General features: G+C 54.4%; 1 protein-coding gene across 1 annotated transcript in view; it reads left to right on the top strand.

Annotated features, from left to right (window-relative positions):
• GNG7 (G protein subunit gamma 7) overlaps nucleotides 1-25,473 on the top strand; it is a 49,566-nt gene extending 24,093 nt beyond the window's left edge. Inside the window, exons 4-5 of the mRNA XM_039566181.1 lie at nucleotides 24,339-24,457; nucleotides 25,240-25,473. Coding sequence (XP_039422115.1) covers nucleotides 24,377-24,457; nucleotides 25,240-25,365 — 207 coding nt within the window. The 5' untranslated portion in view covers nucleotides 24,339-24,376 and the 3' untranslated portion in view covers nucleotides 25,366-25,473. The remainder of the gene's footprint in view (nucleotides 1-24,338; nucleotides 24,458-25,239) is intronic.
• The last annotated feature ends 2,384 nt before the right edge of the window (nucleotides 25,474-27,857 follow it).

Below are 27,857 nucleotides of genomic sequence, written 5' to 3' on the forward strand. Positions count from 1 at the left end.
GGCGTGGCCTCTGAAACATTCCTGGGATTGTCTAAATAAGGTGCTGTTTCAGCCCCAACTGGAGCCAGGATTTTGGGTGCCTTCCAGCTGGAGGTGGGATATTTTTTTTATTCCCCTTCCCACTCAGCTTTCGGCCTCCACAGCTGCCCAGATGTGCAGCAAGGAGAGAAAAGGGGGCAGATAAAAAACTTCCAGGCTCCTGTGCCTGTCGCTGCTGCTCGTGGGTGCTGTTCTGTCTGGTTTGGAGCTGTATTTTATTAGGATTGCACAGAACCCACGGCGTTTTTTTTGCTCTGTGAGCTGCAAAAATCACATTTTAGCGGCGAAGGGAAAGTTTGGAGGGTGCAGTGACCCAGCTTTGCACGGAGGTGTTGCCCTGCTCAGAGCCTGCCTGACTCATTCCCGAGGCTGGAGGAGGTGGGAATGGATCATCACCGATGATCCAAAGGCCTCGGAGACGTCTGTGGCATTTGCACTCTGTCCTTTTTGCACGCAGAAATTCAAAGAGCCTTTCAAAACCCCCGTGACTGCAGAGTTGTTTGTGCAGCCCTCTCATGGATCCCTTCCATGAATCCCACATTTCTGACCGCTCCGACGTGCTTGTATCCCTAAAAATCTGTTCCCAGCCCCAGCCTGGAGCTCTTGGAGGCTCCTCAGAGCACACAAAGAGCTGGCCAGGAGTGCAGTGGCAGCTCCTGAGCTGCTCCAGGAGTTGGGAATTGGCCGCTTCCCAACTTAGCCCCGCTCAGGAAAACATTGGAAAGCTTCCCAATCCCGAATCCATTGCCCAGGCACGTGATTTTCTGGGAATTCGTTTTGAAAGCGCTTCGGGGTGGTTCAGAAATCCCTGCATGGGGTGGTGTTGGCTCAGGGAAAAGCTGGGATGAGCCCTTTCTTCGTGGTGGCCTCTGAGCCTGGCGCTGCCAGCTCTGCTCCTCTGCTCCCTGCCTAAGAAAGGACAGAAAAAAATCCGGGTTTTTTATACAAAAATTGCGACATCCCTGCTGTTTTCCTGAGCTTTTTTTTTTGTTATGGGGCACGGTTAATCCTTTAAGGGCTGCTGGCAGGGATTTTCAAGGGATTCTTGCAGCCCAGCAGGGGAAAGGGTGGGATGTTCACCCTGCCTTCGACAGCCTCGAGGGAGATTTGGAGCTGGGTGGGACCTTCCCTTCCCGCCGTGGGGGCTGTGAGTCCGTGTTTTCCTAGCTGGGAATTCTGTCCTTGGGTGTCTCCTGCACTTTGGGGTGAGCTGCAGCCCCCATTACCATCCACGGGGACGGATGGCCCTGCAAAACCTGCTGGGGATTCATTCCAGACCCCAAAACCTGCTGGGGATTCATTCCAGACCCCAAAATCTGCTGGGAGATGATTCCAGGCCCCAAAACCTGCTGGGAACTGATTCCAGACCCCAAAAACCTGCTGGGGATTCATTCCAACCATCCCAAATCTGCTGGGGACTCGATCCAGAACCCAAAATCTGCTGGGGATTCATCCAGACCCCAAAACCTGCTGGGGACTCATTCCAGACCCCAAAACCTGCTGGGGATTCATTCAGACCCCAAAACCTGCTGGGGATTCATCCAGACCCCAAAACCTGCTGGGGACTCATTCCAGACCCCAAAATCTGCTGGGGACTCATTCCAGATCCCAAAACCTGCTGGGGATTCATCCAGACCCCAAAATCTGCTGGGGACTCGTTCCAGACCCCAAAACCTGCTGGGGATTCATTCCAGACCCCAAAATCTGCTGGGGATTCATTTCAGCCCCCAAAACCCGCTGGGGACTCATTCCAAACCCTAAAACCTGCTGGGGACTCATTCCAGCCCCCCAAACCTGCTGGGGACTCATTCCAAACCCTAAAACCTGCTGGGGACTCATTCCAGCCCCCCAAACCTGCTGGGGATTCATTCCAGACCCCAAAACCTGCTGGGGATTCATTCCAGACCCCCAAGACCTGCTGGGGACTCATTCCAGACCCCCCAAACCTGCTGGGGACTCATTCCAAACCCTAAAACCTGCTGGAGATTCATTCCAGACCCCCAAGACCTGCTGGGGATTCATTCCAGACCCCAAAACCTGCTGGGGATTCATTCCAGCTCCCCAAAACCCGCGGGGGATTCATTCCAAACCCTAAAACCCGCGGGGGATTCATTCTGCTCCGAGATCCGTGGGAAGGGAGCAGCCGAGCGCTGCGGGTTCGCTTCTGCTCGGGGCTTTGCCCTTCCCGCCCTCCCACACCCCAAAACCTTCCCCCCACAGCCCCCAGCCCCCACCCCCGGTGCTTTTCCTCCCCAAAATTCCCTTCCCCGCTGCTCCAAAACCCCCCTGGAGTTTGTTGGGACAGCTGAGGGAAGGGGTCACCTCTGCTGGGGTTTGCTGGGTGCTGCCTTTGCCAGCCCAGCCCGGATCATCCAACCTTTCCCTGGAGAAACACCGGGATTATCCCTAGAAACACCCACATATCCCATTCCAGCACCCCAGAACTGAGGAGCAAATCCTCCCCAAATCCTCCCAAATCCTCCCAAATCCATACAAAACATTCCCCACCTCTGCTGGGGGAGCCAGCCCTAAAAAAAACCAAAACCCCAATCCTGGAATTGGGGTTGTTTTCCAGCAAAGCCGTGGTGCTGGCGGGGTCATGTGGGGCTGTTTGGTGAGAAATTCCATGAATTTGGAGCTGTTGCAGAGGTTTTTTGGGATTTTGGTGTTTTTGTGGGATTGCTCAGCCGAGGTTTTTCGGGTTAAGAGCCGGGTGAAGCTGTGGGAAATCTGGGAAAGGCTCCGTGCTCCCGGGAGATTCCGTCTGGTTGGGAGTGAACTGTGGGGTGAAGGATTTCTGTGGGGAGGGTGAAAATCCCAAATGTTTCCAGGGAAAGGGGTTCAAAAACCCAGTAAAGCCAGAGGGGGTTTGGGGCAGCAGCAAAAGCAGCCCTGGTTTGTAAGGAGAGTTTGCCTTTCCTTCCTGAGCTCGCCGGTGGAAAGCGGAGCTTTAAATCCCTGCTTTTCTAAACTTAAACCTGAAACCTGGAGCTTAAAAACTGAGCTTTAAATCCCTGCTTTTCTAAACTTAAACCTGAAATTGGAAATTTAAAAACTGAGCTTTAAGTCCCTGCTTTTCTAAACTTAAACCTGAAATTGGAAATTTAAAAACGGAGCTTTAAATTCCTGCTTTTCTAAGCCTAAAACTGAAACCTGAAATTTAAAAACCGAGCTTTAAATTCCTGCTTTTCTAAGCCTAAAACTGAAACCTGAAATTTAAAAACGGAGCTTTAAATTCCTGCTTTTCTAAGCCTAAAACTGAGACCTGGAGCTTAAAAACGGAGCTTTAAATTCCTGCTTTTCTAAGCCTAAACTTGAAATTTGAAATTTAAAACCTGAGCTTTAAATTCCTGCTTTTCTAAACTTAAACCTGAAACCTGGAGCCTAAAAACTGAGCTTTAAATTCCTGCTTTTCTAGGCCTAAACCTGAAACCTGGAGTTTAAAACCGGAGCTTTAAATTCCTGCTTTATTAAATTTAAAACTGAAACCTGGAGCTTAAAAATGGAGCTTTAAATTCCTGCTTTTCTAAGCCTAAAACTGAGACCTGAGATTTAAAAACTGAGCTTTAAATTCCTGCTTTTTTAAACTTAAACCTGAAACCTGAAATTTAAAAACTGAGCTTTAAATTCCTGCTTTTCTAAGCCTAAAACTGAAACCTGGAGCTTAAAAACGGAGCTTTAAATTCCTGCTTTTCTAAGCCTAAAACTGAGACCTGAAATTTAAAAACTGAGCTTTAAATTCCTGCTTTTTTAAACTTAAACCTGAAACCTGAAATTTAAAAACTGAGCTTTAAATTCCTATCAACTCATTAAAATTTATAGAAAACTCCTTTAAATTCACAGACAACTTCCTAAAATTTATATAAAACTCCTTTAAACGTATAGAAAACTCCTTTAAATTTATCTAAAATTCCTATAAATTTTTACAAAACCCCTTAAAATCCATAGAAAACTCCTATAAATTTATATAAAACCCCTTAAAATCCATAGAAAACTCCTATAAATTTATATAAAACCCCTTAAAATCCATAGAAAACTCCTATAAATTTATATAAAACCCCTTTAAATTTATCTAAAATTCCTATAAATTTATAGAAAACCTCTCTATATTGATAGAAAACTCCTATAAATTCCCATCCAACTCCCTGAACCGTTGCTTTTCCCCCTTCCCTGCTCTCCCACATTCCCGAGCCCAGCATCCCTCAGCTGCCCAGCTCCTTTCCCTGGGATTTGGTTCCATTTGGGATCCCAGCTCCAGCCTCACCCTCTGCAGATTCCAACCTTGGCTAAAACATTTTGGAGCTGGTTCTTGCTGGAGCTCGCTGGAATTCCTCAGGAATCCCCAAATTCCACGGGATGGAGCAAAAGCGTCGCAGTTGCTGATTCCGCTCTCTTTTCACTGGAAAACCCGACAGGAAAATTGGGGGTTTTTTGGGTTTTTTTTTGGAAAGTCTGGAGCGGAGAAATCTCTGCTTTGGGATTCTCCTGTGCTCTGGGCTCATCCCTGAGCTGCTTTTTCCTTGGAATTCAGCTTTTCCTGCCAGGCCAGCTCCAGATCTGCAGGGAAAAGGAGCCAAATAAAAGAGGAAGAGGCAAATCAGGCCCGGATCGATTTGGGTGTGGTGCTGCTCTGCCCCATCCCGAAGCTGGATCGCTCACCAGGAATTATTTGGTGGAAAGGGACAATCCACATCCCTCTTTTTGGGGGGTTTTTGGGGGAAAAAACCTCCAAAAATAGCCCAATCCATCCTATCCAACCTCTGAGCTGGACTCGGACACAGCTGGAATTGGTTTTCTTTTTCAATTCTTTCTCTTTTGAAACCTTCCCAATTCCGGGGAATTTTGAGGAATGCCGGTGGCCTCGGGGCCAGCAGCTGCCAGGAGCAGGAAATGCTGGATGGGAAGGACCAGGCACCCCCAGCTCAAACCATCCAAGGACTTGAAATCTCCCTGGAATCTCCTGGTTGAAAATTCCCATCCCCCGGTGACGGAATGGGATGGATTTGGGGCAGCTGGATGAATCCCAGATGAATTCTGGATGAATCCCAGAAAATCTCTGACCCTAACCAGCCGATTTTGCTGATTTAATTGTGCCACATCATCTCTGCTGGTGCTTCCCAGGCCTGAATCCCTTGGGAATTCTTTCCTCTTCCCGAATTGTTCAGCAGCTCACAGAGTAAGGAATGCTGGGTTTTGGGGTGGAGCTTGGGGAGCTGGAAGTGGGTGAGCTTTAAGATCCTTTTCACCCTGTTTCCATCCCATTTGGGGATTTTATTCCCAGAGCAGATCTCCAGCCTGGCTCTGGGCGTTCCTGCAGATATTCCCAGCTTTTGGGATACCCGGAATTGTGGAGCACCCACAACGGGATAAACCCCCCCCCCCCAAAACCCTCAGGAAGGTGAGGACAGGCAGATTGATCCCAGAAATTCCCTTCTGAGTAAAGCCCTGCTGCTGGGAATTCCTGGGAATTCGTGGCCTTCCCTGGGGGTTGCCAAACACATGGAATTCATGCCTGGAATTCCTGCCCGGCCCTGGTGTGAATCCCACAGAGTAGAGGGGAAAAAATTCCCTCGGCTGCCCCTTCTCCCGGGTTTCAAGGTGGGAAGAAAATTCCCTGAGTCACCTGAGCTGCTTTTCCAAACCTCTGCTTCCCAAACCTGTCCTGCTGCTCTTCCTTCCTCCGGAGCTCTGCGGGGAAAGTGGATAAAACCCCGAAAAATGGGAATTTTGGGGGGTCTCTGAGGAACCTTTTCCCTTCTCCCGAGGCCGCAGCCCTTGGAGGGAGATGGGGATGAGGGATGGAGGCGCTCTGGAATATTCTGCTCCCATTTTCCCACATTCCAAGACCTTGGATTTGGGGATAGGAGAGGGAGGAGCTGCTGCAGGGCTTCGGGGACCCGAAATCTGCTCCGTTTTCCCTTGGAATGACCCCAAATCCGTGCCCTGGATGTGGCTGAGGGGCCTCACTGCGGTGGGAATTCATTTGTGCCGCTGGAATCTCTTCCCACCGTTCCCACACCTGATCCTTCTCGGCTCTCTCCCTCTTGGATGTTGATTTTCCTTCCTCAGACGAGCTGACGCCTCTTTGTTTTCCCAGGTTTTGGGGCAAATGAGCTCGGCTTTCCCACAGAGAGGGGAATCCAGCCCCTGGGAAAAGGCCTTGGAATGTTTTGATCCGGGTGCCATTCCATCTGGGAAAGGCATCACCGGGTGGGAACGGCTCCAGCTTGGAGTTCCCAGCCCCAATTTAAGGATTTTGGAGATCCTGGACTTTGGATGTCACAGATTCCCAGAGAAGCCGTGGCTGCCCCTGGATCCCTGGAAGTGTCCCCGGGCAGCTCGGAGCAGCCTGGGATGGTGGGAGCTGTCCGTGCCCGTGGATGGGGTGGGATGGGATGAGCTGGAAGGATCTGGCATTCCCTGGTGGATCCCGAGGTGGTTTTCGGGATGTTTGGGACACGTGGGGCAGTGTCCCCACAGCTCTGGTGGCTGCCAGGGTGGGTGGGACGCAGACAGCGCTTCCAAAGCTTTTCTGGGAAAGGGGAGCCCTAATTCCGGCAGCTGTTGAGAGGGAATTGCCTCCAGCCGTCCTTTTTAGGGATTCAGCTGCCTTTGATGTTCCTTTTTTGTGCCAAAACGGAGCCGTTTTCTCTCCATTTCCCCCATGAAAAATGGATTTTTTTTTTTCCCTAAAAGAAACAACTCCGTAGGAACTGGAGCGGAGCCTTCAAAAACCCCGGATAACTTTGATCCCTAAACTTGAAAAGCTCGATGGGATCAGAGCTGGGATTCTTGGAGATAAATATTTGGGAGCGTTCGTGGCTTGAACAGGAATTAAAGGGGGGGGGGGGGGGTGTGAAATCTCTGGGCTTTGATGGGCTCCGTGCTCATTCCCTGTGGGAATCCGAGGGTTTGGGGCCGGGAAGGATTCCAGGCACGTGGAACCATCCCAAATCTTTTCCCGTGGTTTTTTTTACAGACAGTGGGATTTTAGCTGTAGACATAGCAGGGCTCCAGGTTCCCTCTGGTTTTGAGCCATCCCAAAGTTCTGCGATTCCTCCTTTGGGGCTTTGGGTTGGATTCAGGTCTCCTGGAGCACCTGGAGGGAGCTGGATGGGATCCACTGATCCCAAAAATCCCAGGAGTCGCCTGCTCTGGGAAGGATCAGCTCCCGCTGCCCAGGTGCTGTTGAACAGCACCGAGCTGCACCAGGGCTTCAATTCAAGCTGGAATTCCGGGATCACCCTTCCCTTAATTCCCATCCTGGAGGAGAATTCCAGCAGCACATCTGAGGGAGGGGATTGCGGGATGAGCGCAGAGAGCAGTTTGTGCTTCAGATTCCCAAATTCCTCCTGGAGGAGGAGGGTTGGGAGCAAGATCCTCCTTAAGGTGCTTCCCAAGCCAAACCATTCCAGAATTCCGTGATGTGCTGGCGGCCGGATCGAGGAGCACACCCTGCTTCCCGTTCCTGCTGCTTTTCCGGGAGTCCAGGGTGGTTCTGTAGAACCTCAGGAGAAAGTTGGAGTTTATCTGGGAATTGGATTGCCCCGGGGTTTGTCTGGAGCAGGAGGATTTGTTTACAAACAACAAACGGGGCCAGCTGCTGTCCCGAGGAACCTTTGGAACCTTTGGAACCTTTGGAACCTTTGGAACGGGATATCTGAATCCCGAGATTCAAATGACAGCGCCCAAGGAACGCCAGGGGTTGGAATTCTGCCCTCAGTTCCCGCTGCTTCCCAAAGTGTCCCAGCCACGTGTGCTGGCACCTGGAACCGCCCCCGCGTCCTGGGCTGCATCCAGGGAATTGTGGGCAGCGGGAGAAGGGGGAATTCTGCCCAGGGAGGATCTGCTGGAGCAGATAAAGGAGTGGAGCTCTTCCCTCTGGAGCCGAGCTGGGAGAGCTGGGAATGTTCACCTGGAGAAGGGAAGGATCCAGGGAGAGCTCCGAGCCCCTTGCAGGGCCTAAAGGGGCTCCAGGAGAGCTGCAGAGGGATTTGGGACAAGGGCTGGAGGGACAGGACCCAGGGAATGGCTTTGAACTGGAAAAGGAGAGATTTGGGTGGGATATTGGGAAGGAATTCCTCCCTGTGAGAGTGGTGAGGGAATGGGATGGAATTCCCAGAGCAGCTGTGGCTGCCCCTGGATCCCTGGAAGTGTCCAAGGCCAGGCTGGAGCACCCTGGGATAGCGGGAGGTGTCTCTGCCTGTGGAATGGGATGATCTCCAGGGAGCTTTGGAATTCCCATCCCTGGAGGTGTCCAAGGAATTCCTGGACGTGGCACTCTGTGCTCCGGGCTGGGTGACGAGATCCAGGCGTGGCTTGGACTCGGTGATCCAGGTCTTTTCCAACCTCTGGGATTCCATAATTCTATTCAGATCCACTCCCTCCATTCCCATCCATCTGCTGACCTGGATTGATTGATTGATTGATTGATTGATCGATTGATTGATTCCCTCAGGGAGATATTCCCTGGAATCTGCTGCCTTTGGCACAGCCTGGACTGCAGATTCCCACTCCTCATCCCGGCCCCGTGGCACCGCTCAGGGTCCATCCAGCTCCGGCATTCCGGGACTCGTTTCATCCTCTTCTTCCTGCCGAGGATTTGGGGTCGGCAGCCAGATCCAAACGTGATCCTGGTGGGAGTGAGGAGGAGCCGGGATGGCCTCGGAGCAGGGATGGACTGGCATTACCCTGGGAATGTCAGCCCAGGGTGGCTTTTCAGGTGTTGTTCACATCCATCCTGATCCCACAGAATCCCAGGATGGGAAATCCCAGGATAGTGAAAGACCCTAAAACTCATCCACTTCCACCAGGGACACCTTCCCCTATCCCAGGTTGCTCCATATTCCTGGATTTGGACTCTTCCAGGGATGTGGAGGAGTGGTTTGGGCTGGAGTTGATGGAGTGACGGGAGATTTGCAGGATTCCAGGCTGGGAATCTCCTGTCCGGTCCCAGGAGTCAGGACTGGCAGATAAATGATCAAACATCGGAAATCCAGAACCCCTGGTGGGACCCAGAATTCCGGTCCCAGCCCGTCCCTTCCCAGCACTGCCGGCTCCTTGGGAACGCCCATTCCCAGAGTGCCAATCCCCCTGCTTTTCCATTGCTCCTGCCTCTGGAAAACTCATCCAAGTCATTCCAGAGGCTCCTCACATGGCAGCAGAGCTCTGCCTGGTCCAGCCCATCCCACGTGCCCGCAGCCGGATCCAAACAATCCCGTTATTTTTAACGCTTTCCAACCCCTTTATTTAAGGCACTTCCCACCCACCCACCCATCCATCCATCCATCCATCCATCCATCCATCCCTAAATTCAGGACTGTCCTTATTGCATTCCTCCAGGCACATTCCCACCCTGCATCCCCTCATCCCTGCCGAGCGCACGCTCCCGCTGTGACATTTGGGAAAGTTGGGAATGTGTCCCAGCCGCGGGGCTGAATCACCGGGAACGGGGCCGTGTTTGTCTGCAGGGATGTGCTGCTCACACGTGGGGGACAAAACGCCTTCAGAGGCGGCTCTGGGATGGGCGGAGCGGCGCTTTGGAAAAGCGGGAAGCGCCGTGGGATCGTGCGCTGCTTGGGATGCGGCTCGGGCGGGTTCAGCTCGCCCTTCCTCGGAATTCAAGGATATTTTTCCTGCCCTTTGCACACCGAAAGAGGAAAAGTGGGATGAGTGGGTTCCTCAGGGCTCGGGGAGGTGGGACCGTGACTCGTGCCAGGGAAAGCTTGGGAAGAGGAGGAGGAGAAGGTAGAAAAGGAGGAGGAGGAACCGCACGGTGCCAAGGATTTCACTCCTCCTGCTGCAGCCTTTTTTTTTTTAGCCATAGTAGCACCGAGCTCCAGGCAGCTTTTCCTGGCATTCCCAAACTGGAATTTTTCACAGGATGCTAAATCCTGCCTGTCTTCCCTTTATTTTTAGCCTGGGAGACTCCAGGTAGGAGCAGCACTGCTGAATCTCAGAACGAGGGACTCGAGGCAAAGCAGGAATCCTGTGCAGCACCAAGGATTTTCCCTCTCTTTTTCTAGGGAGAATCTTGGTTTTCCAAGATAATTTCAGGGTTTTCGGGTTTTCCTTGTGAGGCTTTTAGGGTGTTTGGGGCTTTTTGGTTTAGGATTATGTTGAGATAGCGGGTTTAAAGGATTGTAAGGATGTGTGTTAAGGATACTGGGAATATATAAAGGGATATAAAAAGAGAAGGCAAAAAATCATTGTGGCACCATCGGGAACTGCGTGGATTTATGGAATCGTGGAATTCCCTGGATTGGAAGGACCTTAAAGATCATTCTGCCACAGGCAGGGACACCTCCCGCTATCCCAGGTTGCTCCAGCCTGGCCTTGGACACTTCCAGGGACGGGGCAACCACGGCTTCTCTGGGAATTCCATCCCATCCCAACCCTGACAGGGAGGAATTCCTTCCCAAATCCCACCTAAGCCTTCCTTCTGCCAGTTTGGAAGCCACTCCCTTTATGCTGGCCCTGTAAACAACCCCTCTCCCCCTCCCTGCCAGCTCCTTCAGCTCCTGCCAGGCCATAATTCGATCTCTCCAAACCCTCTTCTCCTCCGGGGCAAGTTCAGCTTTGCCAATTTCTGGTTTTTTTCCCAGATCATTTTCTAAATATAAACCCCCAAAGCTTGCCCGTGACCCCAGAGCAGCTCCCTCACGTGCCTCCCTCCCCAACCCTTTCACACAGAGGGGAAAATTCCTTTTTTAGCCTCGCCGGCCCCTCTGGCAGCAGCTCCAGCCCTGAGCTCAGCCCTGGAGCGCCGCCAGCCCAGCGTGACCGCGCTTCCTGCAAGAGGCACAAAAGAAAAGGACCTTCAGCTTCCTCCCTCCCCACACATCCAGCCCCGAGCTGGGAGTTGCAAACCCTCACATGATGCTGCAGTCATCGGCTTTTCCCAAAAAGCCGCGGTTTTGCGGGAAAACGGCCGCGGTCACGCGGCGAGAGCGGCCTCGGCTGGGGTTGTTTGGGTGATGAAACAAGTGCAGAGGAGTCATCAGGCTCCTGAATCCATGGGTCCTGCTGTGGATGAGGCCTCTGGGGTTTTGGGGATGATTTTGGATTGAGGGGGGGGGGTTGGCTGTGTCATCGTTGTCACCCTCTGGAGCTCCAGCAGGGATAAAAACAGAGCTGGGGAGGGAAAGAGGGAAAGTCACAGGACTGTGGGGATGGGCGGAGGAGGAGAAGCAGCAGCGTTTCACTCATGTGATGTCCGCGCTGCCGAAGGTCACTCACGTGGCCGGGGCAACGGGAATGAGCCGGGCGCCAGTGCCAGCAGGTCCCTTTTGTAGGGAATGAGCATTCCAGAGCAGCTCAGTGTCCGCATCCCATTCCGGGATTGGAGCTGGGTGTTCATCCCAAAGTGCGGCTCAGTGTCCCCATCCCATTCCGGGATTGGAGCTGGGTGTTCATCCCAAAGTGCGGCTCAGTGTCCCCATCCCATTCCGGGATTGGAGCTGGGTGTTCATCCCAAAGCGCAGCTCAGTGTCCCCATCCCAACTCAGGATTGGAGCTGGGTGTTCATCCCAAAGTGCAGCTCAGTGTCCCCATCCCATTCCGGGATTGGAGCTGGGTGTTCATCCCAAAGTGCAGCTCAGTGTCCCCATCCCATTCCGGGATTGGAGCTGGGTGTTCATCCCAAAGTGCGGCTCAGGGATTGCAGCTGGATGTTCACCCCAAAGTGTGGGGTTCAGATTTTGGGGTTTTGCTTCCCAGCAGGGCTGAACTCTCCCACTCCAGGTGAATTCCTGAGGCTTGGTTGGCAAAGGGATGGTAATTACGGGATCCTGGAATGGTTTGGGCTGGAAGGACCTCAAAGCCCATCCCGTTCCACCCCTTCCCGTGGCCAGGGACACCTTCCCCTATCCCAGGTTGCTCCGAGCCCCATCCAGCCTGGCCTTGAGCACTTCCAGGGATGAGGAATGTGTGGGATCAGAGCATTTGGGGCTTGTGTTGGCAAAAATCCCTGAATTCAGCGCAGCCCATTCCCTGCCAGGAGCAGCTCCGAGCTTGGAGTGTCCGTGGGGTTGTGTCCAGCTGTGGCCTGGTGCTGGGCAGATGTTGGGATGTTCCAGGAGGAATTTCCTCATGGAAGGAGGGGGTCAAGCATTGGAAGGAGCTGCCTGGGGAGGTTTGGAGTCGCCATCCCCGGAGGTGTCCAAGGAACTGGACGTGGCACTGGGTGGGAATCAGAAGCAGCTTGGATTTGATGATCCTGGAGGGCTTTTCCAACCGAAACAATTCTGGAATTCTGTTTCATTCCACACCGGGCTGACGCCGTGGAACCCGTTCCTCCATCCCAGCCTGCTCCAAATCCCGGCACTTACACAATCCCAGCATTGCTCCGTTCCCACCTGGATCCCTCCCTCCCGTGAGCTGGGACAGGGACAGCGTTTGTGCCTCTCCAAGGTCCCATCCAGAGCTGGAGCCGCTCCCAATCCCTGCCCGTGTCCGGGCGCCTCCGGAGCCGATCCCGCACTCCGGCCCTGTTGCAACGTGGAATTTTCTTTGGGAAGAGCCCGTCTGGGCGCTGGCATTTTGGGGCGTCGAGTCAGGGCTGGCACCACAATGTCTGGAGAGGTTGTTTTTTTTTCCTGCTTTTCCTCTTCCCCTTGGAGCCGCTCCAAGCTCTCTTGGCATCTCCTGGATGGCTCTGTTGGGAAAGTGGCAGGTGGGCGTCGCACACCTGAGCTTCCTGGGGGTTGGAAAATCTGGAAGAGCTCATTCCTTCCCTGATTCCGGCTAAATTCGGGATTTTTGAATCCTGAATTCACCCCGAAGAGTGGTGGCTGTGGGCGGCCTTGCTCCCACTCATCCCTTTGGAAAAGCTTTTCCAAAGCCGGTTCTGGTGGTGAAGCCAAGCAGGTGCGACCCAGGGAAGAGATTCCTGGGTGGAAAATGGGATTTAAAGCACGGGGAAAAATCCTAATGAGCAGCTGCCGTTGGAAAATCTCCCCCACGGAGCTGGAAGATGGGATTTTTGTGAGAGCAAGTGCCAGTCGATGTTCCGAGCTCTGGGAGTCGAAATGGGATAAAAATCCCACTAAAAAATGGGATTTAAAAGCCTCTGAGGGGTTGCTGGGAGATGCTTGGACAAAATTCAGCACAGAAATTTGCAATTTAATTTGAACTGGATTTTACCTGACTCAGCTGTGGTCAAACACACCCCGCAGGAGGCAGGCATTGGGAATTCCAGCTTGGAAAACATGATTTTCCAACCAAAAAAAAACCCCCCAGGGATTGGAGATGGATGTTTTCCTTGGAGCTGCCTCAGGAAAGAGGCTGGAAATGCTCCTGGCTCCCATTCCCGGGAGGTTTCTCCATGGATCATCACGGAGAGCCAGTCAGCACTTCTGCTGTTTGCTCAGCGGCAGCTGCTTCCCGGGAGAGAATTCCTTATCTCCCTGTTTTCCACGGGAGGGATTTCATTTGAAGTCAATATTTTTGTCACAACCTCCAGCTTTTTGGGACGGGTTTTTGGTTTTTTTTGGGTTTTTTTTTCCCATGGATGTTGTTGTTTTCCAAAGCCTCGTGCAGGCACGGGGATGAAACCGGATCCGGGCAGGAAATGATCCACAGGGAGGATTCATCCCATGGTAGGGAAGGGGAGGGGGGATGGAATTCCCAAAGTTTTCCAGGGTGCACGTGGTGGTTGGCACTCGGATTCCGGAGCCTGGGGAAGGCGGGGTGGAGGGGGAGAATTCCCCCCAAAATCCGTGGATTCCAGACCAAAACCTGGAATTCTGCTCCAGAGGGCCCTGAGTGATGCTGGAGCAGAGGCCGGGTCCTGCAGGGACGCTTTGTGCTGGAGGTGCTGGTTAATGGGGGAACTGGTGTGGGGTTAATGGGGGAACTGGTGTGGGGTTAATGGGGGAACTGGTGTGGGGTTAGTGGGGGAACTGGTGTGGGGTTAATGGGGGAACTGGTGTGGGGTTAGTGGGGGAACTGGTGTGGGGTTAGTGGGGGAACTGGTGTGGGTTAATGGGGGAACTGGTGTGGGGTTAGTGGTGTAACTGGTGTTGGTCAGTGGGGTAACTGGTGTGGGTTAATGGGGGAACTGGTGTGGGGTTAGTGGGGGAACTGGTGTGGGTTAATGGGGGAACTGGTGTGGGGTTAGTGGGGGAACTGGTGTGGGGTTAGTGGGGGAACTGGTGTGGGGTTAGTGGGGTAACTGGTGTGGGTTAATGGGGGAACTGGTGTGGGGTTAGTGGGGTAACTGGTGTGGGTTAATGGGGTAACTGGTGTGGGGTTAATGGGGTAACTGGTGTGGGTTAATGGAGTAACTGGTGCTGGCTAATGGGGTAACTGGTGCTGGTTAATGGGGTAACTGGTGTGGGTTAATGGGGTAACTGGTGTGGGTTAATGGGGTAACTGGTGCTGGTTAATTGGGTAACTGGTGTGGGTTAATGGGGTAACTGGTGTGGGTTAATGGGGTAACTGGTGCTGGTTAATGGTGTAACTGGTGTGGGTTAATGGTGTAACTGGTGTGGGTTAATGGGGTAACTGGTGTGGGTTAATGGGGTAACTGGTGCTGGTTAATTGGGTAACTGGTGTGGGTTAATGGGGTAACTGGTGTGGGTTAATGGAGTAACTGGTGTGGGGTTAGTGGGGTAACTGGTGTGGGGTTAATGGGGTAACTGGTGCTCGTTAATGGTGTAACTGGTGTGGGTTAATGGTGTAACTGGTGTGGGTTAATGGGGTAACTGGTGTGGGGTTAATGGGGTAACTGGTGTGGGTTAATGGGGTAACTGGTGCTGGCTAATGGGGTAACTGGTGCTGGTTAATGGTGTAACTGGTGTGGGTTAATGGTGTAACTGGTGTGGGTTAATGGGGTAACTGGTGTGGGTTAATGGAGTAACTGGTGCGGGGTTAATGGGGTAACTGGTGTGGGTTAATGGGGTAACTGGTGTGGGGTTAATGGGGTAACTGGTGTGGGTTAATGGGGTAACTGGTGTGGGGTTAATGGGGTAACTGGTGCTCGTTAATGGTGTAACTGGTGTGGGTTAATGGGGTAACTGGTGTGGGTTAATGGTGTAACTGGTGTGGGTTAATGGGGTAACTGGTGTGGGTTAATGGGGTAACTGGTGCTGGTTAATGGGGTAACTGGTGTGGGGTTAATGGGGTAACTGGTGTGGGTTAATGGGGTAACTGGTGTGGGGTTAATGGGGTAACTGGTGTGGGTCAATGGGGTAACTGGTGTGGGTTAATGGGGTAACTGGTGTGGGTTAATGGGGTAACTGGTGTGGGGTTAATGGGGTAACTGGTGCTCGTTAATGGTGTAACTGGTGTGGGGTTAATGGGGTAACTGGTGTGGGTCAATGGGGTAACTGGTGTGAGTTAATGGGGTAACTGGTGTGGGTTAATGGGGTAACTGGTGCTGGTTAATGGGGTAACTGGTGTGGGGTTAATGGGGTAACTGGTGTGGGTTAATGGGGTAACTGGTGTGGGGTTAATGGGGTAACTGGTGTGGGTTAATGGGGTAACTGGTGTGGGTCAATGGGGTAACTGGTGTGGGTTAATGGTGTAACTGGTGTGGGTTAATGGGGTAACTGGTGTGGGGTTAATGGTGTAACTGGTGTGGGTTAATGGGGTAACTGGTGCTGGTTAATGGGGTAACTGGTGTGGGTTAATGGGGTAACTGGTGTGGGTTAATGGTGTAACTGGTGTGGGGTTAATGGGGTAACTGGTGTGGGTTAATGGGGTAACTGGTGTGGGGTTAATGGGGTAACTGGTGTGGGTTAATGGGGTAACTGGTGCTGGTTAATGGTGTAACTGGTGCGGGGCTCAGCAGCTGGAGCTGGTTGAGCTGGGATTGCTGCGGGTCCGAGGCCGATCCCCCCCTCTCTTTTCCCATAACTCCCTCAAGGTCCCTCCCAGTTCCATCCCAGTAACTCCCAGTTCCCCGGCCGCCCCCAGTGAGCCGCGCAGTGCCCGGATTGTGCCCTGTGCTTCCGACCCCACCAAAAATCCCTTCCCACAATGAAATCCCCAAACTCCACATCCCTTCCCTCGCCAAGCCGGAGAAGCTCCATAAACCCTCTGGAATCCCCCCAAAATCCCGGGATTTCGGAGTCTGGGGGGTCTGGAAGTGGCACAAAGCTCCTCCTAAAGGCTGCTCCGCACAGGTTGGGCCTTTGAGTTCTTATTTTAGGGTTTTCTCATCATCTCCCTGAAATTCCCGGTGACTCACGTTGCTCCGAGCACGGGATCCCGGTTTGGGGAGAGGCAGAAGAAATTTGGGATGATAAAAACTCCCAAAGTTTCGTGCAGGGGGCTGGGAATTTCCCCGGATCCCCGCGTGCCATGGGAGGGTGTTGGATGTTGGCAAGGAAAAGACATTTATTCCTGGGATGAGATCACTTCTAAAGGATGGGATTTGAGCTGGGAATTTGGGAAACTTGGGAGGTGCTGCTGTGTCATGGATTTCATCCTAAAAAAGTGGGAATTCCCTGCTGCTCTCTCCACTCATTTTGTCCTTTTCCCTTAAACCGTTCCCAACCACTCCTGGCTTTGGGGCTCCCAAAAAGTGAAGGATTGTGCAAAACCGAGCTGGAAAATTTGGGATTGGGCTGCAGGGAAGGAAATGAAGGATGCTGGGATACCAGCACCATCCCACAGGCTCTCATCACACCGTGGGATTTGGGGATTTGGGGGATTTTGGGATTTTGGGGGGCTGGCAAATGTTCTGCCCTTGCATTGGGTTGGTTTTTTTGTTGTTGTTGTCTGGTTGGGTTTTTTGGGGTTTTAAAAAACTTTATTTGTTTTTAATAGGAGATCTAAAAATAAAGTCTGGAATGTGCTCCGGTGACTCAGGGCATGGGGAAGGGAGTGGAATCGCCCTGGCAGCGCTGCCAGGGATCTCCACCCAGCTGGCACCACACCTGCTCCAGGGAAATCGGGGAGAAGGGAAGTGCCAGCCCTGGAGTGGGAGGAGAGGAAAAAGGGGTGAATTCGTTGGGAATGCTTCAGGCTTCCCAGGAAAAAAGGGATGAACTCCTGGAGGCCTTCAGGCTTCCCAGAAGACCAGGAATGAGTTCATGGGGGCTTCAGGCTTCCCAGGAAAAAAGGGATGAACTCCTGGAGGCCTTCAGGCTTCCCAGAAAACCAGGAATGAGTTCATGGGGGCTTCAGGCTTCCCTGGAAAAAAGGGATGAACTCCTGGAGGCCTTCAGGCTTCCCAGAAAACCAGGAATGAGTTCATGGGGGCTTCAGGCTTCCCTGGAAAAAAGGGATGAACTCCTGGGGCCTTCAGGCTTCCCAGAAAACCAGGAATGAGTTCCTTGGGAATGCTTCAGGCTTCCCAGGAAAACAAGGGATGAATTCCTGGCGGGCTTCAATCTTCCCTGGAAAAAAGGGGTGAATTCCTTGGGAATGCTTCCATTTTCCCTGGATCAAGGGATGAATTCCCTGGGGGGTTTCAGGCTACCCTGGATCAAGGGGTGAGTTCCTGGAGAGGAGTTCCCAGAAAACAAAGGCTCTGGAATATCCCACAGCACCCCTGGCAGGTGTGACCTGGATCCAAGCAGGATTCCAGGCTCTCCCAGCCAGGTTAATCCCGGCCTTGAACGGGAAGGAAACGGAGCTGCACATCCCTAGGGATGCTCTCTCCTTCCGGAATCCTTGGCTGCTTGGAAAGTGGAGCAGCTCGAGGGATAAAATACTCCAGCAATTATGGGATCTCCTGGATCTCGCCACCTCCTGCTTGCAAACTCTCCTGTGGAATTCGGGCAGGAGCTTTTTGGGGCACCAAATCCATGCCCTGGATCCCGTTGCTCCACGTTCCTGCTGGAATTCTGCCTTCCCTCAGGAAAACTCCACTCGGAGCAACACAAACTCTGTTTTCCCACCCAGGCTGTGCAAAAAGCAAATTTATTCCGTCCCTCGCGAAAGAAAAAACCCCAAAGCTGAGCTGTGGGATTGGTTTTTTTTTCCTGGAAAGGGCAATCCCAAGAAGTTGGAGCTGGGGAAAAACCAACCCCCAAGAATAGATTGTGGAGCTGGGATTGAAGAGATTTCTCTTGGGCTAATAATGATGGGATTTTAAGGTTTTAATGGATTGAAGTGGGATGGAGCAGCTCCAAAGGGTCCATCCATGAGACGTGGAATGGCTGAGCAGAGCCCAGTCCTTTTTTTAGGACTTTTTTAGGGACTTTTCCCACCCTTGGATGCCTCGTGGGCTGAATTCTCCCGAGGATTGTCCCACGCCACAGAAACCTGGAGGTCTTAAAGGAGGCGAGGAAAGGAAAAAAAAAAAAAATAGGAAAAAGGGAATAAAAAATTGCTGCAGTCAGGGAAAAATTCAATGGCTCTTTGAGGCGCCGAGCTGCTGCTGCAGGAAGCGTGAAGGGAAAATGGAGCCGGCTTTGTTCTGCCCAGACAAGGAGCAAATGCCGCGGCCCCGACAGCCGCGCTCTGTTCCCGAAAAGCATGAGGTCATCCCGAAAAGCAGGAACCGACACTGGGATACCGATCCCGCTGCTGCTCCCCTCCCCGTGCTGCTTTTCCTGGCTCCGCGATCGCTGCTGGCTCCTGGGAGGAGCTGCTCCATCCCTGAATCCTCAAACGCGCGGGCTTTGGAGAACTCTCGGGTTGCTGGAGGAGGTGGAGGTGGCTTTTTGCAGCTCCATTTTGGGATGGGAGGTTGCTCTTGGATTAATTAATGAATTAATTGATTCAAAGCACGATTTGATTAAGGCAGAGATCCAGGAGTGCGTCCTCCATCCTGAACCATCCCCCCCAAATCCCATCCCCAGCGCGGCGGGAATCCCAAATCCCACAGGGAGAAGGAGGATGCAGCTCTCCCAGTGCTTCCCACCGGGCACAGACACATCCATGAGCACCGATCCCACATTTTTCGGGGCGGGGAAGGAGGGGGGGGGAGGAAAGGAAGGCAAAAGCGGCATAACTCGAGCAGTTACTGAGAATTTCGGTGTTTATTCACCCTGGCGAGGAGTGGCAGCTCCCAGCTATGAGAAGAATGGGAAGAATTCCCAAACGAGCGAGGGATCAGCGCATATTTCTGCCCTGCCGTCACCTCTTCCTGCGGCGGGCAGGTGGTGGCACCCGTGGGATAAAAAGAGCGAGAGGGATTTGTGCCAAGGCTGATTCCCGGCTCGGCCGTCAGGCTGGGACAGGCCCGGCTTCCCGGCACGCCGCGGTGCCGGTTTCACCCTCGTGACCGGCATCCCGAGGCCACGTTTCGGTTGGAAAAGCCGAGGGTAGAGGCAGGGAAAAGATCTGGCTGATCCCGCCGGGGATCCAGCAGAGCCGGGAAGCACCGGGGATGAATAACAAATGAATAACGAAATAAATGAGTAGCGAAATAAATGAATAGCGAAATAAATGAATAACGAAATAAACGAATAAATAAATAAATGGATGAAAGGGCAGAGGCTGCTCGGAGATCCGTGATGGGAGAGGAGGAGGCGGCTCCTCCGGCACGGAGCCGCTGCTGAGTCACGGCTCGGCAGAGCCAGCGCTGCTGTCACCGCTCTGTCACCGCTCTGTCACCGCCGCTGCCCGCGGCTGACTCAGGAGCTGCGCGGGTTTGCGCTGCTTTTTTCCCAAGAAAACAGCCCAAATCGGGACTTTCGCAGGCTGCCGGGTACACAAAGAGCTCGCTCGGGAACAAAGCGGCTCCCATGGGGACGCGGAGGGGCCGCTCCGGCCGTCACTCGGTGCTGCCGTGACGTCGGGGCTGTGCAGGACACCGGGAGGGTGGCACAGCCGCGGCTCCCCGCGGTCCCACCCGCCGGGAAACGCCGAGCAGCATTTTTGGGAATGTGCATGAAGGATGCGAGCATGAAACATCTGATTTTGTGACAGTGGAAGCCTGGAAATTTAGGGGTGGAACCCAGGAGAGGAGATTTGGGACCGTTCCTGAGTCAGACAGAGCTGGTGCAGGACGGGGCTCTGAGCATCCTAAAAGTCCAGAATACCCAAACCGGTTTAAAACAGCAAATCTTGATCATCCCAGGCTTTATCCTGGCTTAACTGCTTTCCCTAAAACAGGCAGGAGTGCTCCCGGGGGGGTTGTGCCGCAGCCAGACCTTCCCTGGGATGTGTTTGCGTCATTCCCAAACCCCTCACCTGCACTCCGGATTTCACAACCTCCCTCCCAGCTCTTTGTGCCGGCCGTGACCTCGGGACACCCCTGGATGATCCCTCCCTGCCCCTGCTCTTGCGTTCCCCGAATTTTTATCGATTTCCCATGTTCTTTAGCGCTGCAGCGTTTTCCATCTGCTGGGAAATCTTCCTCCAGCCCCAAGCACCGTAAATGTTCCCTGGCCTGGGATGTGCCGGATCACGGTGCTGCTGGAGGAACAGGGAGAACAGCCTGGAGAGCTGCAAGGCCGGGTGACTTCATCCCTGCTGGAATCGCTCCCTGACACAGCGTGAGCAGCGACGCCACCAGAGCCATTCCCGAAAATCTCGCTGTCCCTCAGGGCAGCCCGGGAATGCTGCTGCTGGCTGCCGGGATCGGTGGCTCAGCCGGGAAGGCAGGAGGTGCTGCGGCAGAAATCGGGGAAGGTTTCTTTCTGCTGAGTGAGGGCCGGGGGTGGCTCAGCCTCGTGCTGAGTCACGGAGCAGATCCCGGGAAGGGAGAAGTCGGCGCTGGCCCAGCTCCAGCAGCAGCGGGAGGTGGCTCCAGGCCAAACCCCGGAGCTCTGCCCCCCTGGCAGGAAGGAGTTCTGGCTCTGTGGTGGGGGTCAGAGGATGTGCAGGAGACCTGGGTGTCCCCACTGCCCTGCTGCAGACATCACATCCCGGTCCTTTCCCAAACAAGTGTTTTCCTTAAAAAAACGGGCAAAGGGACGATGGAGCTGAATCCAAAACCAGGGCAGTGCTGGTGTCACCCAATCTGAATCACACACGCCTCGCTCCTCTCCTGTGGCTCTTTCCCAAATCCCGTTACCTCACGGGCTCTTTCCACACCCTCCGAGTGCCGAGGGACATCTCCAGAGTTTGTTTTGGCTTTTCCAGCTCCCGAGGATGGAGCCATGTGCCGGGATGGCTCCGGGGATCGATGGCCGCGGTTCTTAATTGGTCACCCAGGGGTGGGAGCAGCCCCGGAGCGTGGCCGGAGACCCTGACCCAGTGCAGGGCCTGCTGTGGAACCAGTGGGAACTGGGAGTGGGAGGGATTCAGGTCCTGCTGCAGGATCTGGGACTGGGAGCGATGCAGGCCCCGATGTGGAACCAGTGGGAACTGGGACTGGGAGGGATTCAGATCCCACTGTGGGACCAGTGGAATTTGGGACTGGGAGCGATGCAGGTTCCGCTGCAGGACCTGGGATTGGGAGGGATTCAGATCCCACTGTGGAATCTGGGACTGGTGCGGGTCCTGCTGTGGAATTTGGGATTGGGAGCGTTGCAGATCCCACTGTGGGACAAATGAAATTTGGGATTGTGAGTGTTGCAGATCCCACTGTGGGACGAATGGAATTTGGGATTGGGAGCGTTGCAGATCCCACTGTGGGACTCAGCATCAACTGCTGCTTCTCTTTTACTCCTGGGAGAGGGAAAAGGCACCTCTGGGAAAAGGGAAACAGGGATTCACTGGGGAGCTGCAGAGCAGCTGAAACTCCATGAAACCAGAAACCAGGGAGTAAAACTTCTCCCCCTTGCCAAAGATTTTTAGGATGCTCATTTAACAATTCCTGCCGTGCCCTCTCCACACTGTCCTTCCTTCAGCCAGGCTGGGCTTCCCAGGATGCTGCAGGGACAGGGATGGGGGTGGGAACAACTCCCAGAAGTTCTCTGATTCATCAGCCTCGCTCCATAAACAGGAAGCCGGGAAAGTGCAGGCAGGTGATCCTGTGCTGCTGCAAACCGCTTGGAAACACAAATTCCTTGGATTTTTTCAGCCCAGCTGGGTAACTCCTTATCCAGGTGAACACTGTTTGGCAGTGTCTGGGGCAGGAAGGGCTCTGGAGTTCATGGCACAGATTCAGAAGGAGCTCGACTTTGACACGGAGCTTTTCCCTGCTCCTAATCCCACCCGCACTGCTTTGGAGTGCCTCAAGCCGGAGCAGGAGGCTCTTCCCACCGGGAACAGCCGCCTTCCTCCTCCCATTTGCCACAGAACCAGACCTCATTTCACCCTGGCAGCTTCCCATGTTGGCCTGACTTAAATTCCAGGACGGGAGAGGCGGAGATGTCCAAACAACCCGGCTAATTCAGGGAATCATCCCGCACCGGAGTCGGGAACGCCGGCGCTGAAGCGCCGCTTGTTTTCCCCCGCAGCATTCCCTGCTCCGAACTCAGCCGAGTGCTGCTCAGGGATTGAGGAGCTGAGAGCACGCTGGATGCGGCTGCCAAGCAAAATAATCCCTGAGAGTGCCGTCGTGGTCTGGAATAAACTCCCTAAATGTCTAAACATAGGCGAGACGGCGAGGATTTGGGATGGGACAGGCGTTCCCGCCGGGAATGTTCGGCTTTGAAGCTGCCAGGCCTGGGGAGAAGGTTGGAGGAGCCTCTAATTAAGGCATGGAAGGGCTGCAGTGGGCGGCTGGCGGGGCTGGGAGCGCCGGCGGGATCCGACTCCGTGTTTGCTTTGGCTCCTTCTCCTCCTGGAATCATCTCCAGGTCTGGTGGGGGGGTGGGAGCTGCCCCCTGCGCCCCTGGGAGTGAGCGGTCAACGGCTGAGTCACGGGCGGGAGGTGACAGCCGTGACACCTCCACGGGGGTGGCACAAAGGGAACGGCCCGGGAACGGCGTCTGGCCAAGGGATTTGGCGTGGCCGGAGCTGCCCCCGGAGCGCCCGGCCCCGGGACAGGGGGGATTATTTCGGTCTCGTGGACAAAATCCTTCAGTTCCTGCTGTGAAACTCTGAGGAAGGCGGTTCAAGCCCTGTCGGGGCTTTGCGGGGGTGCAGGGACATGGCCCCATGGAGAGGTTGGACATGATCCCATGGAGAGGTTGGACATGATCCCATGGGCAGGATGGACATGATCCCATGGGCAGGATGGACACGGCCCCATGGAGAGGTTGGACATGATCCCATGGAGAGGTTGGACATGATCCCATGGGCAGGATGGACATGGTCCCATGGGCAGGATGGACACGGCCCCATGGGAAGGTTGGACATGGCCTCGTGGAGAGGTTGGACATGACCCCACAGAGACAGGACCTCATGGGCAGGATGGACATGGCCCCATGGGAAGGTTGGACATGGCCCCATGGGCAGGTTGGACATGGCCCCAGAGAGACAGGACCCCATGGGCGGGATGGACATGGCCCCATGGAGACGTTGGACGTGATCCCATGGGGAGTTTGGACATGGCCCCATGGAGAGGTTGGACATGGTCCCGTGGGCAGGATGGACATGACCCCACAGAGACAGGACCTCATGGCCGCATGGGGAGTTTGGACACAAATCCCATGGGAATGTTGGATGTGATCCCATGGGGATGTTGGACATAAATGCCATGGGGAAGTTGGACATGGCCCCACAGAGACAAAACTCCATGGGCAGGGTGGACAGGATCCTATGGGCAGGGTGGACAGGATCCTATGGGCAGGGTGGACGTGACCCCATGGGGAGGTTGGACATGATCCCATGGGCAGGATGGACGTGATCCCATGGGGAGGTTGGACATGATCCCATGGGGAGGTTGGATATGGTCCCATGGGGAGGTTGGATATGGTCCCATGGGGAGGTTGGATATGGTCCCATGGGGAGGTTGGATATGGTCCCATGGGCAGGATGGACGTGATCCCATGGGGAGGTTGGACATGATCCCATGGGGAGGTTGGATATGGTCCCATGGGGAGGTTGGACATGATCCCATGGGGAGGTTGGATATGATCCCATGGGGAGGTTGGACATGGTCCCATGGGAAGGTCCGACACAAATCCCATGGGCAGGTGGACATGACCCACCTGGAGGTGTCACCTGCCCAGGTGCCAGGGACACCAAAGCCACCAGGGATGGGTCCAGGAGCCCCTCAGAGCCCCCCCTCGGTGCCCAGCCCAGGGTGGAGCTCGGGCAGAGCTTCCCTTCCCCACAACCAGGCTCCTTTTTCCGCTCTGCTCAGCAGAGTTTTTACCGGAACTCCCAGAACGGGGATCCCGAGCTCTCCTTCGGGGAAAGGGGAACTCGAAACCACCTCAGGAAGCGCCAGTGGGGCCAGCAGAGCTCCTCCTCTGCACGTGGCCGTGGGGACACCTTCCCGAGGTGGAACAGGACGTGCTTTGGGGTCCCTTCCGACCCGTTCCGTGATCCCACCCAGAGCACGCGGCCGGAGCAGCTTCACACGCGACACCAACCCCGCTTTTTCCATGGTTTTTCTGCAGGATTCTCCTGTGCTGGGGCCCGGAGCCGATGGCAGAGAATGTCCACGACTAACAACATAGCACAGGCCCGGAAGCTCGTGGAGCAGCTCCGCATCGAGGCCGGGATCGAGAGGATCAAGGTGAGCATTGGAGTGGGAAAAGATCCCGGGTTTTCCCCCAGTGGGATGTTCCCAGCTCGGAATGGCAGCATTCCAGCGTTCCCTCCAGGATCTGGAGCGGCCTCCAAGGATCCCTCTGGATTTGGAGCCTCCTCGGATCCCTCCAGGTTTGCCCTTCCCAAAAAACAGCTTTGGGATAAACCAAGCAGAGCCTTAAGTCGTGGATCCTAAAGGTTTCCAAACCTGAACAAGAGGCTGCACTCAGGGAAGCTTTTCCATCCCAAATCCCTGAAAAACATGGATACAGCAACGTTCCTCTCAAATCTCCCTGCTGGGTTATTTCCCCACACTCCTCGCTATTTATTCCCGTAAAAACTCAGATTTTCCACACCCAGTTCCCATTTTTCCTCCTCATCTGCACAAAATTCCTGTTGGGAAAAACTGGATGTGAATCCCCACAGATCCTGGAAGTGCCAAGCTGGGAATATCCCCCAAATCCCTGCTTTTTTCCCCCAATATCCAGGTCTCAAAAGCATCTTTGGAGCTTATCCCAAATCCCTGAAAAACACAGATACAACAACGTTCCTTTCAAATCTCCCTGCTGGGTTGTTTCCCTGCACGCCTCCCTGTTTATTCCCATAAAAACACGGATTTTCCACATCCAATCAGGAAAAAAAGGGGTTTTCCCTCCTCATCTCCACAAAATTCCTGTTGGGAAAAGCTGGATGTGAATCCCCACAGATCCTGGAAGCGCCGAGCTGGGAATATCCCCCAAATCCCTGCTTTTTTCCCCCAATATCCAGGTCTCAAAAGCATCCTCGGAGCTGATGAATTACTGTGAGCAGCATGCCCGGAATGATCCGCTCCTGGTGGGAGTTCCCGCTTCTGAGAATCCCTTTAAGGACAAAAAGCCCTGTATCATCCTATAGCTCCGGATCCCTCCGGAAGGGAATCCTCCTCCAGCCTCTGGATCCAGGCTCCTCCATAGCTCCACCTGCACCCAGGGGGTAAAAAAAACCTCAACGCTGGCTTCAAAAGGAACTTAACAAAAATTCCCGAGAAAAACAAACAAACAAACAAAAAAAAACCCCAAAAACCAACCCCAAAAACAATCCAGAGGGGGAAAAAAATTAAATAAATTAAAAATTGGGGAGCGGGGGTTTTAGGGAAGGGGCGGCTGCTTTGCCGGGAAGGAAGGTGGGAGAGGGGTTAAAAATTGGGAGCAGGATTTTAGGAGTTATCAGGGTTGAGGGAGGAAAAGGGGGGTGGGGAGGAGGGGGGGTGGTTTTCACCGGGATATTTGGATTTGGAAAAGGGGTGGAGGTGGGGGAGGGGGTCATTCCCAGTGGGATGTGAGAGCTGGACCCAGCTCCGAGTGCTCTGATCCACTCAATCTCCGACCAGCAGGAATTTCCTCTGGAGAAGGGACGAGGTGGGAGCGATTTTGTAGAAAATCAGCACCAAAAAAACCCTCCCCCCCCCCAAAAAAAAATCAAAAACCCAACAAAAAATCCCCCAAAAAATCCCTGTTGGGAATGGGCAAAGGGAGGCTGGGGGGGGCTTTTCCCTGAATCCCACGGCTCCGCTGGGATCAGGGGATGGCCCTGCGGGGGAACTCTCAGCCGGGAGAGATCCCAGGAGGAATTTTAGGGAGCTCCAGGGATGGGGGAAGCCGGGATCCAGCCCCCCCCCCCCGGTCACTCTGGGGTGGGCTCTCTGTGCTGTCCCCAATTTTGGGGAGGGAAGGGGCTTCCAGGTGCATCCAAAATCTTGGAAAAAATGGGAACTTCAGCCCAAATCGGCAAATTCCCGGCGTTTCCCATCTCGGTTTTCCGCACTGGGAGCAGCGGGTGGAATTCTTCCCGCTAAACCCAGGGCCTGGGAGATGTCCAGGGAAGTTTAGGGCAGGTGGGGAGGGGAAGGACCAGCTCTGTTCCCATCCCTTGGGAATCCGGGACTGGGATTTACCCGGGAGCGCTTGGGGATAACCCGGCACAGAGGGAGGAACCTGGGGGAGCAGGAAAAGGGGGATCCAGGAAAAGGGGGGAGCAGGAGACACTTCCATGGAGCCCTTGGAATGTGCTGGGGGTGGTTGGATGCTCGGGAGAGCTCCGGGAATTCCCATGGGCACCTTTTGGCCACCGGATCTGTCGGGAAGGGGTCAGATCCCGGGATTTGGGTGCAGCGTCCGAGCCCAATCCATGTCCCCAGGGCCCATCCCGGGGCTCAGCAGCCTCCTGGGTGACATTCCCAGAATCCACGAGGTTGGAAAAGCCTTCCCGAACTCGCAGTAAGGAGAGGCCATTCCCGGTTATCCCGAGCGCAGGTTTTTTTGGGAAGAGAAGGGATAAAAACAATCCGGCCACACCTGAAGTGAAATCCTGGGATTCCCCCTATTCCCCAGAAAATTGCGTTGGAATGCCAGGGGTCCTGTCACGAGACAGGGAGCAATTCCCATGGGAAAGGATTTGCAGTTCCCTGGATTCGCCTGATCCCGCCCTGCCCGTCCCGCTCCAGCGGGAGGGAGAATCCCTGCGGCCCAAACTGGTGCTGCTGGTCGGGGTCACTGGTGCGGGTTGGACACTGGGAGCTGCTCCGGCCGCTTTCCAGAGGCCGATGGAATTCCCAGGGGGGCCGGGATGGGCAGAGCCGCTCCATGTCCCCTCCTCGGTTGCAGGAATGTCGCTATTCCTTGTTTTCAGTCCGCCGTCATTTGCCTTTTCAACAAAATCGGGGAAAATCCCACGTTTTTAACACTAAAACCCATGCGGCTTTCCCTGGGAAACCTCCCCCGCTGTGTCCCGGAATTCCAAGGCTCGGGAATGTCAGAGCAGGGAAAACGGGATCATTCCCCTCCCTGTCCCCCCCCCCCCCCCAGCCCCGGCCCAGCAAAGCCTTTTCTGGAGAGTTTTATCCCAAATCCTTCATCCCAGCCCGCTCCAAGCTCCCGCCCGCCGGGAATCGCGTGGACACTCCCGAGTCCAGCCTGGGATTCCTTCTCCAGGAGGGAATTCCCTCCGTCCTTAATCTCTCGTCCAGTTCCAGCCTTATTTTTCTACTCCAGATCTGATTCTTCCTCTGTGTTCGAGACCAGAGCTTGGTGCTATCCCGGAGCGGGGGCTGGAGCCGGGAATTCTTCCTCTTCCTCCTCCTCCTCCTCCTCAGGGGCTCCAAATCCCCATCCCCGGCAGGGATCCCGCCCTTTCCAGCCCCGCTCGGCGGGAGAATCCCGTGGGATGTGAATCCCAAGGGATGCTCGGCCGGCGAATCCGCTCAGACGATTTTGGGGTGCAGCGTTTTGGGGTTGCTCTGCCTCCCCCATCCTCGTCCTTCCGCCCCGAGCCGGGAGAAAAGGGGCAGGGAGCCGGGAAAAGGGGCTGGGAGAAGGGAAAAGGGGCTGGGAGAAGGGAAAAGGGGTTGG

This window comes from Corvus cornix, chromosome 28 (assembly GCF_000738735.6).
Source record: "Corvus cornix cornix isolate S_Up_H32 chromosome 28, ASM73873v5, whole genome shotgun sequence".
NCBI lineage: Eukaryota > Metazoa > Chordata > Aves > Passeriformes > Corvidae > Corvus > Corvus cornix.